The sequence below is a fragment of the Littorina saxatilis genome, linkage group LG8 (genome assembly GCF_037325665.1).
Source record: "Littorina saxatilis isolate snail1 linkage group LG8, US_GU_Lsax_2.0, whole genome shotgun sequence".
Classification (NCBI taxonomy): Eukaryota; Metazoa; Mollusca; class Gastropoda; order Littorinimorpha; family Littorinidae; genus Littorina; species Littorina saxatilis.
This window is the reverse complement of record NC_090252.1, coordinates 20,565,843-20,580,683: the sequence shown is the minus strand read 5'-3', so window position 1 is coordinate 20,580,683 and position 14,841 is coordinate 20,565,843. Positions and strand designations below refer to the sequence as shown.

The 14,841-nt window shown below is 37.7% G+C and overlaps 2 protein-coding genes across 2 annotated transcripts in view; both read left to right on the top strand.

Moving 5' to 3' along the window:
* The window catches only part of LOC138974548 (uncharacterized), a 90,684-nt gene extending 76,923 nt beyond the window's left edge, over positions 1-13,761 (top strand). Inside the window, exons 12-17 of the mRNA XM_070347264.1 lie at positions 7,188-7,341; positions 7,792-7,907; positions 9,224-9,463; positions 11,331-11,567; positions 12,801-12,827; positions 13,754-13,761. Coding sequence (XP_070203365.1) covers positions 7,188-7,341; positions 7,792-7,907; positions 9,224-9,463; positions 11,331-11,567; positions 12,801-12,827; positions 13,754-13,761 — 782 coding nt within the window. The remainder of the gene's footprint in view (positions 1-7,187; positions 7,342-7,791; positions 7,908-9,223; positions 9,464-11,330; positions 11,568-12,800; positions 12,828-13,753) is intronic.
* Positions 13,762-14,095: 334 nt separating this feature from the next.
* The window catches only part of LOC138974547 (uncharacterized), a 252,051-nt gene continuing 251,305 nt past the window's right edge, over positions 14,096-14,841 (top strand). Inside the window, exon 1 of the mRNA XM_070347263.1 lies at positions 14,096-14,131. Coding sequence (XP_070203364.1) covers positions 14,122-14,131 — 10 coding nt within the window. The 5' untranslated portion in view covers positions 14,096-14,121. The remainder of the gene's footprint in view (positions 14,132-14,841) is intronic.

The following is a 14,841-nucleotide window of genomic DNA, read 5'->3' as shown; positions in this document are numbered from 1 at the left end:
CAAAGTCCGGGCTTCGTCGAAGACTACTTGACCAAAATTTCAACCAATTTGGTTGAAAAATGAGAGCGTGACAGTGCCGCCTCAACTTTCACGAAAAGCCGGATATGACGTCATCAAAGACATTCATCAAAAAAAGGAAAACAAATTTCGGGGATATCGCACCCAGGAACTCTCATGTCAAATTTCATAAAGATCGGTCCAGTAGTTTGGTCTGAATCGCTCTACACGCACGCACACACGCACGCACACACGCACACACATACACCACGACCCTCGTTTCGATTCTCCATCGATGTTAAAACATTTAGTCAAAATTTGACTAAATGTAAAAATGATGAGCGAAACTGAACTGATGTGTAGAATAAGTGGTCTTTATTTGCACTCTTGTGTCCTTGATGGTGTATATTATTGGTCATTGAGTGTATGATAATATTGATTTGCTGACACTATTCAGTTTGATTATTATGAATTTCGAATTGTGACAATGCTCATGGCTGAGCTATCTTTTTTGTGTGAGAACAAAATACGTACACTTCCTCTGATTATCATATGGATTGTTAACAATGTGATCAAAAGGAGTTGATTACATTTGTAAGTGCATCAATATGATTATATGACGGTATTGCTGCTATTTCTGAATTTAAGGATCAACGGATTCCTGACATTGTAATTATCTTTGAATTTAGTAGCAATTTATTTAATTCTTCATCAATTGTCAGTCAACTTATGAGTTCGACTGAATTGATGTGTTGACTAATTGGTGTTTATCTTCACCTTGTGTATGTGGTGGTATATAGATTTGGAAATAGAGTGTCTGACAATATTGGGTTGCTGACATCATTCAGTTTTATTATTACGAATTTGGAATTGTTAGTATAACATTTATAATTATTGTTATTATACACCTGTATTATTTTTTTTCAAATTGCAAGCAGCTTTTCAACAGGCTTGCATAGTCTGTGAAAAAGTAGTCACTTTTCATTACTTGCTTTTCGTCATTATTTAAAAAAAGAGGAAAAGAAAAAAGCTGTGGAATTATAAACATTACCACCATGACTTCAACTAAAACATCTTGGCCGAATAAGGAAGGGCTTCGCATTGGACACCTGAATATCAATCATTTATATAACAAAATGACTGATGTTTCAAATGTACTATTTAATTGTGGAAAAAGTTTTCATATGTTTGGTTTTTCTGAATCCAGACTATCAGATAATGTGTTAGACTCTGACATCATTGTTCCAGGATATATTCTTTTTCGTAATGATCCTGTTAAAACGAATGAAACAGGCATTACTGTTTACATAAGTGAATCAGTTACATATAAACGACTAGCTCATCTTGAGGTTCATGGAGTTGAATCAATATGGATTGAAGTTAAATTAAAAAGATCTCTGCCCTTACTATCAGGATTTATTTTTAGAAACCCTTCTGAAAGAGTAAATTGGGCAGATAACTTTACTATTATGATGGACTCTGCAACACTGGATTCAAAAGAAATCTTGCTGTTAGGAGATTTTAATATTGATTTACTGAAGCCACATACAAATTGGAATAATACAATTAATAGCTTTGATTTGCAACAAATGGTTCAGTTACCCACTAGTGTCATGGCTGCTTCTAAAACTCTTATTGATCATATTTATGTGTCAGAAAAACAACATATTATTGAAACATGCGTTCCTATTTTATCCTGCAGTGATCATTATCCAGTGTGTCTTACCTGGTCAAGTTTGTTTGTTTGTTTATTTGTTGCTTAACGTCCAGCCGACTACGCAGAGCCATATCAGGACGAGGAAGGGGGGGATGAAGGGGGCCACTTGTCAAGCGATTCCTGTTTACAAATGCACTAACCCATTACTTGTGTCCCAGCAGGCTTTAGTAAAACTAAATTAATACCTACTGGAAGATTACCAGTTTCCAGTATGTTAAAATAGGCTTAACCTATCTACTGCTGGACTTACATCAGAACACTAACAGATTAAACTATACATGAATCGCGAGACAAGCGGCAAGAGAAGAGATTTTTGGAAAAAATACAGGTGAATGAGCAAGAAGGCAGAAAAAAGAAAAGAATTCATGAAGAAAAAGAGAGCATGACAGGAAAGAGGAACCAAAAATCTACCTAACAGCAAACTAGAAAGCTCCTGCGGTTCCAAAAACAGGAGGGGCCTTTAATTTCATAACCGCAGTGCCCCACTGCGGGAACCTGGTCAAGGAAAGGTATTAAAATTCCTAAAGCTGGACATAAAACTGTAACTTATCGTCGTTTCTCGCGTTTTAATAACAATGATTTTCTCTCTGATTTAATTCACATTCCTCTTTCTGAAGTCTATAGCTTTCAGAATCCTGATAAAGCTTTGGAGCATTGGTATAATATTTTCATTTCTATTTATGAAAAACATGCACCATTAATTACGCACAGAGTTAGACATATTGAGAAACCAAAGTGGCTTGATCAAGAAACAGAAGATGCTGCAAACCACAGGGATTATTTAAAAGCAAAGGGTGATTTTGAAGGCTATAAACGGCAAAAAAAATAATGTAAGTTCCCTAAAAAGAACTAAAAAGAAAAACTATTTCACTGAACTAGAGTCATCTAAACAAGATTCAAAATCAATTTGGAAAGCCATTAACTTATTAACAAACAAGCGTTCTAATTCACTCCCTACTGCCATGAAAAATATTTCTGCTGATAAACTTAATTTACATTTTTCTACAGTGGGAGAAAAAGCTATTACTATTGATAGAACACAAGAAAATGATTTAAATACCTTAATAGATCATTGCAAATCCAAGAAAATAGAGGCAGAAATGCCGCTACAAGTTTACTTTGCACTTGTTCATCTCAAACAAACAGGAACCCGGGGTGTAGATAGAATAGACAGTAAAATATTGAAAATAGCTGCTCCTGTAATAGCAGACACATTGACATACATTTACAACTTATGCATTAACACTTCTTATTTTCCAACAGCATTTAAGCAAGCTAAGGTAATCCCTCTGTTTAAATCAGGTGATCCTTCTGATCCTTCTAATTATAGGCCTATTTCAATCATGTCACCACTTTCAAAACCCTTGGAAAAACATATATATAAACATGCCTTAGCACATTTTGATAAAAACAATTTATTCCATCCAAAACAATCTGGTTTTCGCAAAAAGCACTCATGTCATACAGCTCTTATAAATCTAATTGATCAATGGCTAACCAACATAAATTCTAACAAATGTTCTGCAGCACTGTTTGTGGATTTTGCAAAGGCGTTCGGTGTTATTGATCATTCTCTTCTTATAAGGAAATTGTCAATATATGGCATGCAATGCACCACCATTAATATTCTTAAATCTTTTCTTTTAAATAGAAAACAAATTACATTTACTAATGCATCATATTCAAATGAAAGTACTTTGAAATATGGGGTCCCACAGGGATCTGTTTTAGGCCCATTATTGTTCTCCATTTATGTCAATGATTTACCACTTTGCATACATAATAACTGTGAGTTGTTTGCAGATGACACTACTATTCATTCTAGTCACCATTCCATAAATTATTTATCAAAAACTCTACAAGAAAGCATTGATGCACTCCTGAATTGGTCAGAGTTAAACCATATGTCTCTTAACCATACTAAAACAAAATTTATGCTAATAACCACAGGACAGAAACGACAAAATCTATTATCGAGCATTCCACCTCTTTATATTAAAAATCAAGTATTGGAAGAAGTGTCTCACCACAAAGTCCTTGGTGTAAAGATTGATAATAATTTATCATGACATGATCACATTGATTACATCTGTAAGATTGCTTCCAAAAAAATATATCAGTTATCAAAAATAAAACATTTCTTGAATCTCCACTCGCGAAAGATTTTTTTTACAATCACATTTTGTCAAATATTGATTATGCATCCACTGTGTGGGATTGTGCAAGTGCTAATGTTTTGAAACCTTTAGCCAGTCTTCACAGAAGAGCAGTTAAGCTTATTATGCTAAAAAATCACACTCCTTCAGAATCTGATTATAAAAATTTGCAAATATTACCATTTCAAAAAAGGTTAATGTATAATAAAGGTGTTATAATGCATAAAGTGATGTCAGGATATGCACCGGAGACATTACGTGATGATTTTATTTTTAAAAATCATATGTCGCACATAATGCAACTAAACATGTGCTGAATGGTTCATCAATTCATTTAAAATGTATGTGCATGTTAAACAAAATTATAATAATATGTTGATCTAAATTAAGATATGTTAAAAATTGACATATTTATCATTGGAAATTGTACTTAAAATGCAGCATGACAATTAATTATTTTAAATTTGTATATGTATATATAACATGTATTAAGTTTGATGTGATAGTTATTTGATTATATTGTTTTCTGTTCTTTTTGACCCTATATTTGGGCGAGGGCTGGATGTACAAAATCAATATTCTTGCTTATCTATTACCCTCGATAATAAAGATTTTGTCTTGTCTTGTCTTGTCTTGTCTCTCTCCCTCTCTCTCTCCCTCTCTTTCTCTCTCTCTCTCTCTCTCTCTCTCTCTCTCTCTCTCTCTCTCTCTCTCTCTCTCTCTCTCTCTCTCTCTCTCTCTCTCTGTCTGTCTGTCTCTCTCTCACTCTCTCTCTCTCACTCACTCTCTCTCTCTCTGTCTGCTCCAGCCTCAATTTCTTTCGGCGTTCCTCAAGGTTCAGTACTCGGTCCCATCCTTTTCATCATGTACACTAAGCCCCTCTCCACACTGATTCAAAACCATTCTGTTTTAAATCAGTCTTTTGCTGTATAAACCCAATCCCCCGGCAGGGACACATTCCGCCATCCAGACCATTCAGACATGCATCACTGATGTTAAATCTTGGATGGTTGATCACAAACTTAAAGGCATATACACTCGATGACTATACACGCTAATTGCTTTACCAACAGCTGGAGACATGCTAAATTAAGTTCCCTGCAAAATATTGTGGTCTAGGACCCCTTCAATGTTGAGATATGTTAATTTTCATTTTGATCTGGATCGTCCTATTTATAGATTTGGCAACACATGTAAGGTTGATGCAAGGGAGCTAACACCGCGGCTTTGTTGACATCCTCACTTTTTCAGAGGCTAGAACAAGCTGTAATGCATGTATTATGGTCCGCGCATGGTGACATATCGTCATTATATGGTCTTATGGTGCGTTTGACATCGATTATAGGCAAACTACACTTTGTAAACACGGGAGCTCGTACATATGCCTTTAAGCTGAATGATGATAAGACTGAAGTCTTACTGTGCAAAAGGAAGAACACTACATTTCCCTCTCCCCAACTTGTTTCTGTTCAAATAGGCAACACCGACATTCTTTTCTCACCATCAGCTAGAAGCCTTGGATTCACCCTTTCTTCTGACATGACCCTTAACAAACATATATCTTTAGTCTGTAGAGCAGCTTATTTTGAGCTTCGTAAGATCAGCACCATTCGCCACACTCTCCTCTCAAACAACTAACACTCTTGTCTGTGCCTGTGTTCTTTCTAAACTTAACTACTGCAACTCTCTTCTCTCTCTGGCTGTCCTCTGTACCTCCTGCATAAACTTCAAAAAGTCCCAAACTCGGCAGCACGCCTCATTCTCAAAGCACGAAAACGAGATCACGCAATACCACTTCTTCGCACACTGCACTGGTTACCTATTCAAGCCCGCATTGACTACAAACTGTCCACCCTCTGCTTTAACTTCTTTTCTGGCTCGTCTCCTGCTTACTTCTCTGAACTCCTCACCATCTATTCTCCAGCAAGACAACTCCGTGCCTCTTCTGACTGTCGCATCTGTGGTATTGCGTGGTTACAAAGTAGACAAGACAGTTGAGGAACCTGGTGTAGCCATCTTTATTACCCGAAGTTTCCCGAAGCGGGAGTTCTTTCCCTTGCGTCGTCTGCACGGTAGGCCGAAGTGGGCGTACTTCGACCTATCCAACAGCATCCTTACCATTCCATACACCAAAACCAAAACATACGGACAACGCACTTTTACTTTCTGCGCACCCACACAATGGAATTCTCTCCCCTTTCACATCCGCCACTCTCAGTCACCCCAAGCATTCAAACGAGCACTTAAAACACACCTCTTCAAGACATACAACCCCTGATTTTGTTTTTCTCAGACCATCAGTAGGCTGAATGCAGTGTAATATTTTGTTGTTTTAGTGATAATGTGATAATGTATGTAAACATCTTGTTGATAACATGTTCTGTTTGATTAAGGGTATTCAGCTGGTATTTCCCTGTTTTCACTACCTATGTTATTCATGTTTGTATTACTTAGTTAGTGGAAGATTTTTTTGTCATGTATGTTTGATGGTGTATGCTTTTAATGAAGCGTTGTTGACTATGAATTTAGATGTAAATGCTTGTATAACTGTGTTTTAATTTTAAATGTGTCAAGCGCAAAGAGCATAGTTGTAAAGTTATGATGTTGCGCTATATAAATGCTCATTTATTATTATTATTATTATTATTATTATTATTATTATTATTATTACTATTATCTCCCTCTCATTCTCTTTCTCTCTCTCTCTCTCTCTCTCTCTCTCTCTCTCTCTCTCTCTCTCTCTCTCTGTCTGTCTCTCTTTCTTTCTCTCTCTCTCATAATATCTCTCTCTCTCTCGCTCTTTCTCTCTCTCTCTCTCTCTCTCTCTCTCTCTCTCTCTCTCTCTCTCTCTCTCTCTCTCTCTCTCTCTTTCTCTCCCTATCTCTTTCAATTGTTTGAACTATAAAGTTCACTGCAAAACAAAAACAAATTGTGCAGATACTACGTACTATTTAAAGTGTACACATGCCTTTTTTAAAATCTTGCACAATTGCTCTAGATGTATGCAACTGAGCGTTAGTTTACTTGTACATGTTTGCTGGCGTTGTGGTTTTATTTCTAGACAGTTTTGTGTGTGTATATACGATTACATAGTATGTCATTTATATATGACGCTCAGATTGATTAAGCTTGTCATTTTCTCTTTACACCTAAACGCAGTGAGTTTGATACTAAAAGAAGACCTAAACTATTCAAAAAACAAAATGCATCAAATGTAGAAAATTCTTCTGAGAAACGAGACCCACGAAGACTTCCACAACGGTGACTGTTTTTACCAACCAACATTAATTACCTTGTAACAACAATGTCGTACACAGATTGTCTGGAGTACGACCCGACGTACACTATGCCGCATCACGTCGTTTTAAACGGTACAGAAGAAACACTCTACAAACGCCCAAGTCGTTACTGCAGCCATGTTGTCATCAAGGACAATGAGGAACTGGGACTGTTTTTGACTACTCAAGTAAAGTAAGAACCACGTTTTATTTACAGGAGATTCGGATATGCTTTTTTTTGTTTTTTTGTTTTTTGTTTTGGGGGGGGGGGGGGGGGGGTAATTCGGATTTCTTAAATTGTAGCATCGTCGACAGTCAATGACGACAGGTTTTAAATAACTCTCTGTTCTATTTATGCAAATTATTTACCGATCATGTATCATTACCAGAGTTCCTGAATTCAGAAATAGTAATGAAAGGTGAGAAAAGGTAAAGGGTTTCCTTTCATGTTGGGAGCCATTGGACATCTTTAGAATTTTAATTCTAGTCAAGTTCTTGCAAATCGTTCTAACGAGTTTGTTTGGCAACCTACCTAACCCAAGCTGGTTCGCTCCGATTTGAATGCCTTTGTCTCCAATTATGTTTGGGCATTATGTGCTTTATAACTACTAAATACATATTTTTGTTACTGTATTTTACTCAGAATGGACTTGGAGGAGTCGCCATCTTGTTTGTATGACTACGTTCAGATCGGCGGTACCCGGATGTGTGGCAGAGCGTTGAAGATGATCACTGTTCCGTACGACCGTCATTTGACTGGTATGTAGGTCATCTATTCTTCAATTTATTGAAAACAGCAACAAGCTTTCTCTCACTCCAGCTTGATCTGCTAAATTGTTATTGTGGGTAGAGCTTTATGAACAGAAGTACGAGTAGTATGAACCAGTGAACAGTATAGTACACTAACAGCTGAAGAAACGGCGCAAGCGATTGCAAGCTCATCATATCGGTGATGTGAGAAACCATGAGGAAACAGCAGAACGTTTCAGTCAAAATTCCCTTTACAAAGTGTTCTGCGACACCATTTCTGTTTTAAAACGACCATTATTGGCAAACGTTTCGCATGTTATGTTCGTGTTTGTAACAATAATCTTTAATAATAAACATACATGTATAAACAACATATGTTGATTCTGTAGTTTGTGTATGCCGTGCATGTACAAGAAAACTGAGTCACTATCAGTACGTACTATATGTCCCATGTTGATGGGTCTACACCAGCGATCGTGTGTTAGTTTACTACACTGTGACCCTGTATCGTCAACACTCATAGTCATACCTGGCTTTTTTGTGGGTCATACTTATGTGTAACATGTTGTAAGAGCATATGTTAGATAATGATTTAAAGCATAGACATAAAACAAAATCCCTTCTGTCCATCTTCTGCGGTTCTACGTCAAGCGATTAATTGGGATCAAGTTAAGTACTATCTTCGGTGTTTTTTCACATAATGTCAAGGCAAATGTGCAAGGTCACAATATCTACACAGAAAATAATAATAGCAGGGCTGTTACTTGGATGTTTACCATTCAAACAACACAAGCTTTTCATAAACCAAATAATCCTAGATCTAGTTGGTCATTGGGACTTTCTTTCTCCACAGACTTTACTCGCCTGAATAATTATCAATATTACGTCTGGTTATAGGGGTTGGGGTCAGGTTGGTTGGGGGGGGGGGGGGGGTGAGGAGCCTTCGTTAACTAAAAAGCACTAACCTCCTATTCTTCTAACCTTTCATTATGGCAAAGACGACAGTAACACACAATAAAAACTGCCAAAATAAGTAACCACTACCCTAACTACCAATCACACCCACACACACTCACGCGCGCGCGCACGCAAACACACACACACACACACACACACACACACACACATACACATACACACACACACACACACACACACGCTCGGACTTACCAACACACGAACCACACACACACACACACACAAACACACACACACACACACACACACACACACATACGCACATACACACACACACACATACACGCGCGCGCGCGCACCCAACCAAAATATAATTTATTTTTACTTTTTTTAATTTGTTTATTCAGAAATAGCCGGCGGTTTGTTCAAGAACATTGCCTTGAAGAGACCGACTGTTGCAATGACAAGCCTCTACCAGGACGACCCATCCTTCGGACCTGACAGGGCTGTGGATGGATTCTTCTTCACCGACATGAACAATCTTTCTTGTGCTGTCACAAGTGAGACTGATCATTCTCCATGGTGGTCCGTCGACTTATCGGAGGACTTCCTTGTGTGGGCCGTGGGCCTGACTATTATGAAACCCAGTAAGATCAATTTCGTGTCATTTTGCCAACTGATCTAGCATCACACAAGGGAGTCAAAAATCCCGAAGAGCCCAACTCGGTTGGTTACTATCCTAACAACTGTTACAAACTAAACATGTTGCTGAGCGCATCATTTAATGAGTAGCAGATATAGTTCATAAGATACATTTTTGTTTCTGTAAGATGCACAGTTCACTTTCCCCAAACAGTATGCCACAATACATATTTGGTGTGTAATTAGCTGACTGTGAAAACACTGATTCCATGGGGTGGCAGATGATCGGAACTGTATTTTAAAAGTAGTTACATTACTGTGTATCTGGTTTACCTCTACTGACGTATTATGAAACAACGGCAGCTTTATTCAGCTGGTTGCTTAATACTGTTTAGTTGGGGTTTTTTGAGATCTCAAAAATCTGAAAATAGTGATGTCATTACAGTTGACACATTATTCAGTGTGTAAGTATGATTATTTTGCACTCACAAATTCACCTTGTTATGTTGTCTAACAATATGTTAATGTCAGCAAATGTAGAGATGTAGTCCCGAGTGACTTAACTCATTGTCTCCCAGGTACGAATATATCCGTACCCACTGATATGGCTATATCTGACCTGGCACGGATATATCCGTACACAAAGTCACTTCAATCCCTTCCTGTAACGTCGATCTAACGCCTGAATTCCAGCGTGTTGCTACACAGTTTCTACACAGTTACCCATACTCGTAGTTTTGTCAGTCCACCGCTCCTGGCAAATGCAGTGAAATCGACAAGCCATGCATAATAGTGCGGTAGTGGTCGCGCTAAGCAGGGTAACACGCTTTTCTGTGTGTCTATTCTTTTTAGCTTACTAAGTTTGTTTTTAATCAAAACATATTTTATCTATATGATTTTGGAATCAGGGACAGACAAGGAATAAGATGAAATTGTTTTTAAATCGATTTCGGAAAATTAATTGTAATCATAATTTTCATATTGTTAATTTTCAGAGCTTGTTTGTAATCCAAATATAACATATGTATATGTTTTTGGAATCAGAAAATGACGAAAAATACGATGACATTATTTTTGGATCGTTCAATAAAAAAAATAATTTTAATTACAAGTTTCCGATTTTTAATGACCAAAGTCATTCATTAGTTTTTAAGTCACCAAGCTGAAATGCAATACCGAAGTCCGACCTTTGTCGAAGATTGCTTTGCCAAAATGTCAATCACTTTGATTGGAAAATGAGGGTGTGACAGTGCCGCCTCAACTTTTACAAAAAGCCGGATATTTACGTCATCACAGATATTTATCGAAAAAACGAAAAAAAAAACTTCCGGGAATATCATTCTTAGGAACTTTCATGTCAAATTTCATAAAGATCGGTCCAGTAGTTTAGTCTGAATCGCTCTACACACACATACAGACAGACACACACACACACACACACACACACACACACACACACACACACACACACACACACACACGCACAGACAGCCAGACAGACAGACACACACACATACACACACACACACTCACACACACACACACACACACACACACACACACACACACACACACACACACACACACACACACACACACGCACGCACACACCACGACCCTCGTCTCGATTCCCCCTCTTTGTTAAACCTTTTAGTCAAAACTTGACTAAATGTAAAAAATACAATCGTGGAAAATACAACTTACTGCTGGCAGTTATCAGAGAACTCGGAAGACGGCTATTGCACATACAAATAAATGACAGAAGAATAGTATTCATGTTTTTTAAAACGTGATTACTTGTGCTGCATAATTTTTTCCCCCTGTATTCGAATTCCCGCAACGTAGATAAGAAATAGATCGTCTCTTTATCAGCAGGTGTACATACTACGTCCACCACTCTGCACGATGGCGAATTCAACGTCACTGTTTACAAACAAGGGAAAGAAAATGCAGCTCACACTTTTGACAGGAGTTCCACCATGCATCTTCTTGAAGGACGCACGTATCAGCTGAATTTCAAGCCCCCTGTCAGAGGCCGGTATGTCAAAGTGTGGAAGAACTCTGCAGTTCTGGGTCTGTGCGAGGTACAGGTGCTCATCAACCTGAAAGGTGAGTGACTCACTTTCAATAGATTTTTAATTGACATCAAAGGCACATTAAGACTCCCGTAAACTTGCACAGATATTGTCAGGCGTTTACACACAGTACAAACACCCTTCCATTTGAACGCTCACCACACGGGAACATCCTAGGCGCCAAGGTACGTCAAGAACGAGCAATTTTTAAAGAATTAATTTTGCGGATTGTCTCAGAGACAATCGGAGGGTGGTGCGTTTTGGCGCTAGACCTAACTTTTAAAATTTAAATAATAAATTGACAGCTTGTTACACAAACATTCTTAAATCATAAAAGAATCCTTTTTTATCAAGACAAGATCAGTACAATTCGAAGTTTTGAAAGTTTGAGAAAAAAAAAGCCCGGAAGCAGGGTCACGCAAGGTCGTGGTTCTCGTAGCAGACGACGGTTTATGTCTATCGCCATGCAGTTCCTCTGAACAGTCAAAAGCCATCGCTAGAGTTCTTGTTAACCACAGCCGTTTGTTTTGTACACAATAACGTGCTATTGCAGATAAGCGCACATCGATTCGCATTCAAATTACTAACTGACGACTAAATTGTAAAAAAGGGAAACTGAATCACACGGGTTCACGATGGCTCAGGGGTAAAATAAACCACGCAAAAATAAATTCTTTGAAATCTGATGAAATTTATACACGTTGTAATTATTGCTTTGTTGTCAATCTATTGGCTAAGAAATGATCGTTTGTTTAAAGTGTATACGCACATTTATTCGACACTGTACTGGAGATAGCCAACCTGTTGTCTTGGCCTTTGCAAAAGCTTTCGTCTTTGGTTGAGAATAAAAACAAATCTTACATTAGCAAGTGTATTTTGTGTAAATTAAAACTTGGATAATGGAGCGGAACACAAAAAATCAAAACACAAAAATCGTAGGTAATTTGAACGTTTATTAGTGGCAAAATAAAACGTTACATTTACAAGTACGTCGACGCAAAGAATACCTCGCCGGCATTTTGCAAGTGAGCCACACGATCTTGAGACAAGTTCATCATTTGTTTCACAAGTGTTTGCCTCTGTGTCTTCGTCAAATACCTTTGGGTCGACGTACTAGTAAATGTAACGTTTTGTTTTGTCAATAATAAGCGTTCGAATAACCTACCAATCTTGGTTTTTTTTCTAAACATTTGGAACGTTGGCAATCTTTTTTTTGGATAATATTACTTTTGCACATTTCCTTTTTATCATGAACTTAATTTTACAGACAACGTCGTCGACATTCCCGAACTTGGTAAGTCCAATTAATTTGTTGCAACATACCCTGTTCCGCGTCCGTGTGTGTGTGTGTGTGTGTGTGTGTGTGTGTGTGTGTGTGTGTGTGTGTGTGTGTGTGTGTGTGTGTGTGTGTGTGTGTGTGTGTGTGTGTGTGTGTGTGTGTGTGTAGATATGGGGTGTCTAAAGCAAAATTTCCCCAAAAGACATTGAAATATGAGTACCGAGAAATGGAAAAACTAATAATTTATGTAAGCTAATACACTAAAATGTACCCCAGACCAAGAAACCTACAGCAATTGAAGGCAAAACTGTTCAGATAAATCCAGAACATTACACAGGAAACATTCCCCAATGTAATGAACAATAAGGCAAGTCTGCCATTGAAAAACGGGGTGGCTACATTGATTACGTGGTGTGAAGAAACAGACGATCTCAACTGAAAGCTGTGAACTGGGGACACAAGTTTTATGAACTGACTACAATATCACACAGCAATGATTTCAATAAAGTTACTGACTTGTCTGTAGTGTTGAAAGAATATCGGGTATTTACGTGTCTCTGTTTAGAGTATTTGCGGGCTTTCAATTGTCTTTTCACAATGTTTCTTCTCCATTCATCCCGGAGATGACGATGTTTTTGTATCGTAAGAATGCGTCCCATGTTCCGGAGAGACAAGTTCAAGGGAAACGCCTGAAGTGTAGCTCTCGCATTTTTAAGATATGTTTCGTAATACTCGTCATTAAGGTGGCTTACTTCATCAGTTTTTAACTGATAAATGAATGCAGATTCCAGAGCTAAAATTAAAGTAACGAACCATGATTTGATTTTTACCTAAAAAAGTTAAGGCTGGTTTGCTAGTTTCCAAGAGTACCGTGTGTGTTTGTTTTTTTTAATTCAGAGAGTATGGTTTAATGTTGTTGTTGGTGATGCTTTTGTTTACAGATATTTGAGTTCGTAGATTGTTTTCGGACAATAGATAGTTAATGTTAAATTCTTATGTATGTGTATATGTTAGCGTATGTGTCATATGTATGTGAGCGCGTGTGTGTTTTGTGTGTGTTTGTGTGTGTGTTTTGTTTGTGTGTGTGTGTGTATGTGTGTGTGTATGTGTGTGTGTGTGTGTATGTGTGTGTGTATGTGTGTGTGCGTGTGTGTGTGTGTGTGTGTGTGTGTGTGTGTGTGTGTGTGTGTGTGTGTGTGTGTGTGTGTTTCAGTCTTCTTATTGCGCTTAAACAAACATTAGTATTTGCTGAAGACTAAACGAGTTCTTTTGTTGTTACAAAATCTTTGCAGACGATTCTTCACTTCGCATGTTCAACCGTAAGTCTGTGTATATGTTGAAATGTCATTACTGTCAATAGAATACGCATTAAGCATTCGCCATCCCTCTCTCACTCCCTCTGTCTTTCAAAACTATACCATTTTTGTAGAGGTTTGAATTTAATTTTACAAGCCTCTAGTGTGAAAAGTGCAAAAAGGGAACATTTTCTGAAGAATTTCTTCAGTTCGGAATATCGACCAACGAAATGTTTTCATTATGTTTTGATTTATGAATACGTTGTACCAAATACTAAATTAAAACAATTCCCAAATGAAAAAACCCATTCCCAATGTTCTTTTTTCTCTCAAGTTGTCAGCTTTACCTCCCTTGATTTGCCTATTTGTGACTTTCTACAGAAAATAAACCAAATAATTATTTCCGAAAGGCAGTCTTACTAACTACTTGTTACGGAGTGAGGTTCTGAACCAGGTCATAACCGAATTTAAGACAAGGCTTAAATTGCTTTATTTTATTAACATTATTTAGACCCATTCCGCTTCCCATGACGTTTACAGAACGGTCAAATCTGTTCACATAAACAGCAACTTATCCGACGAAACACGCTCGCAATATGATGAATATCATTCAACAACATTACTTGGACTGACTATTTAGCATGCATAAACTTCAAACTAGTGTATTTAACCAAGTGCCATTCCTTGGGATAGACTCGGAGACTGTAGAGTACGCTGAGATCTACCATACTTCT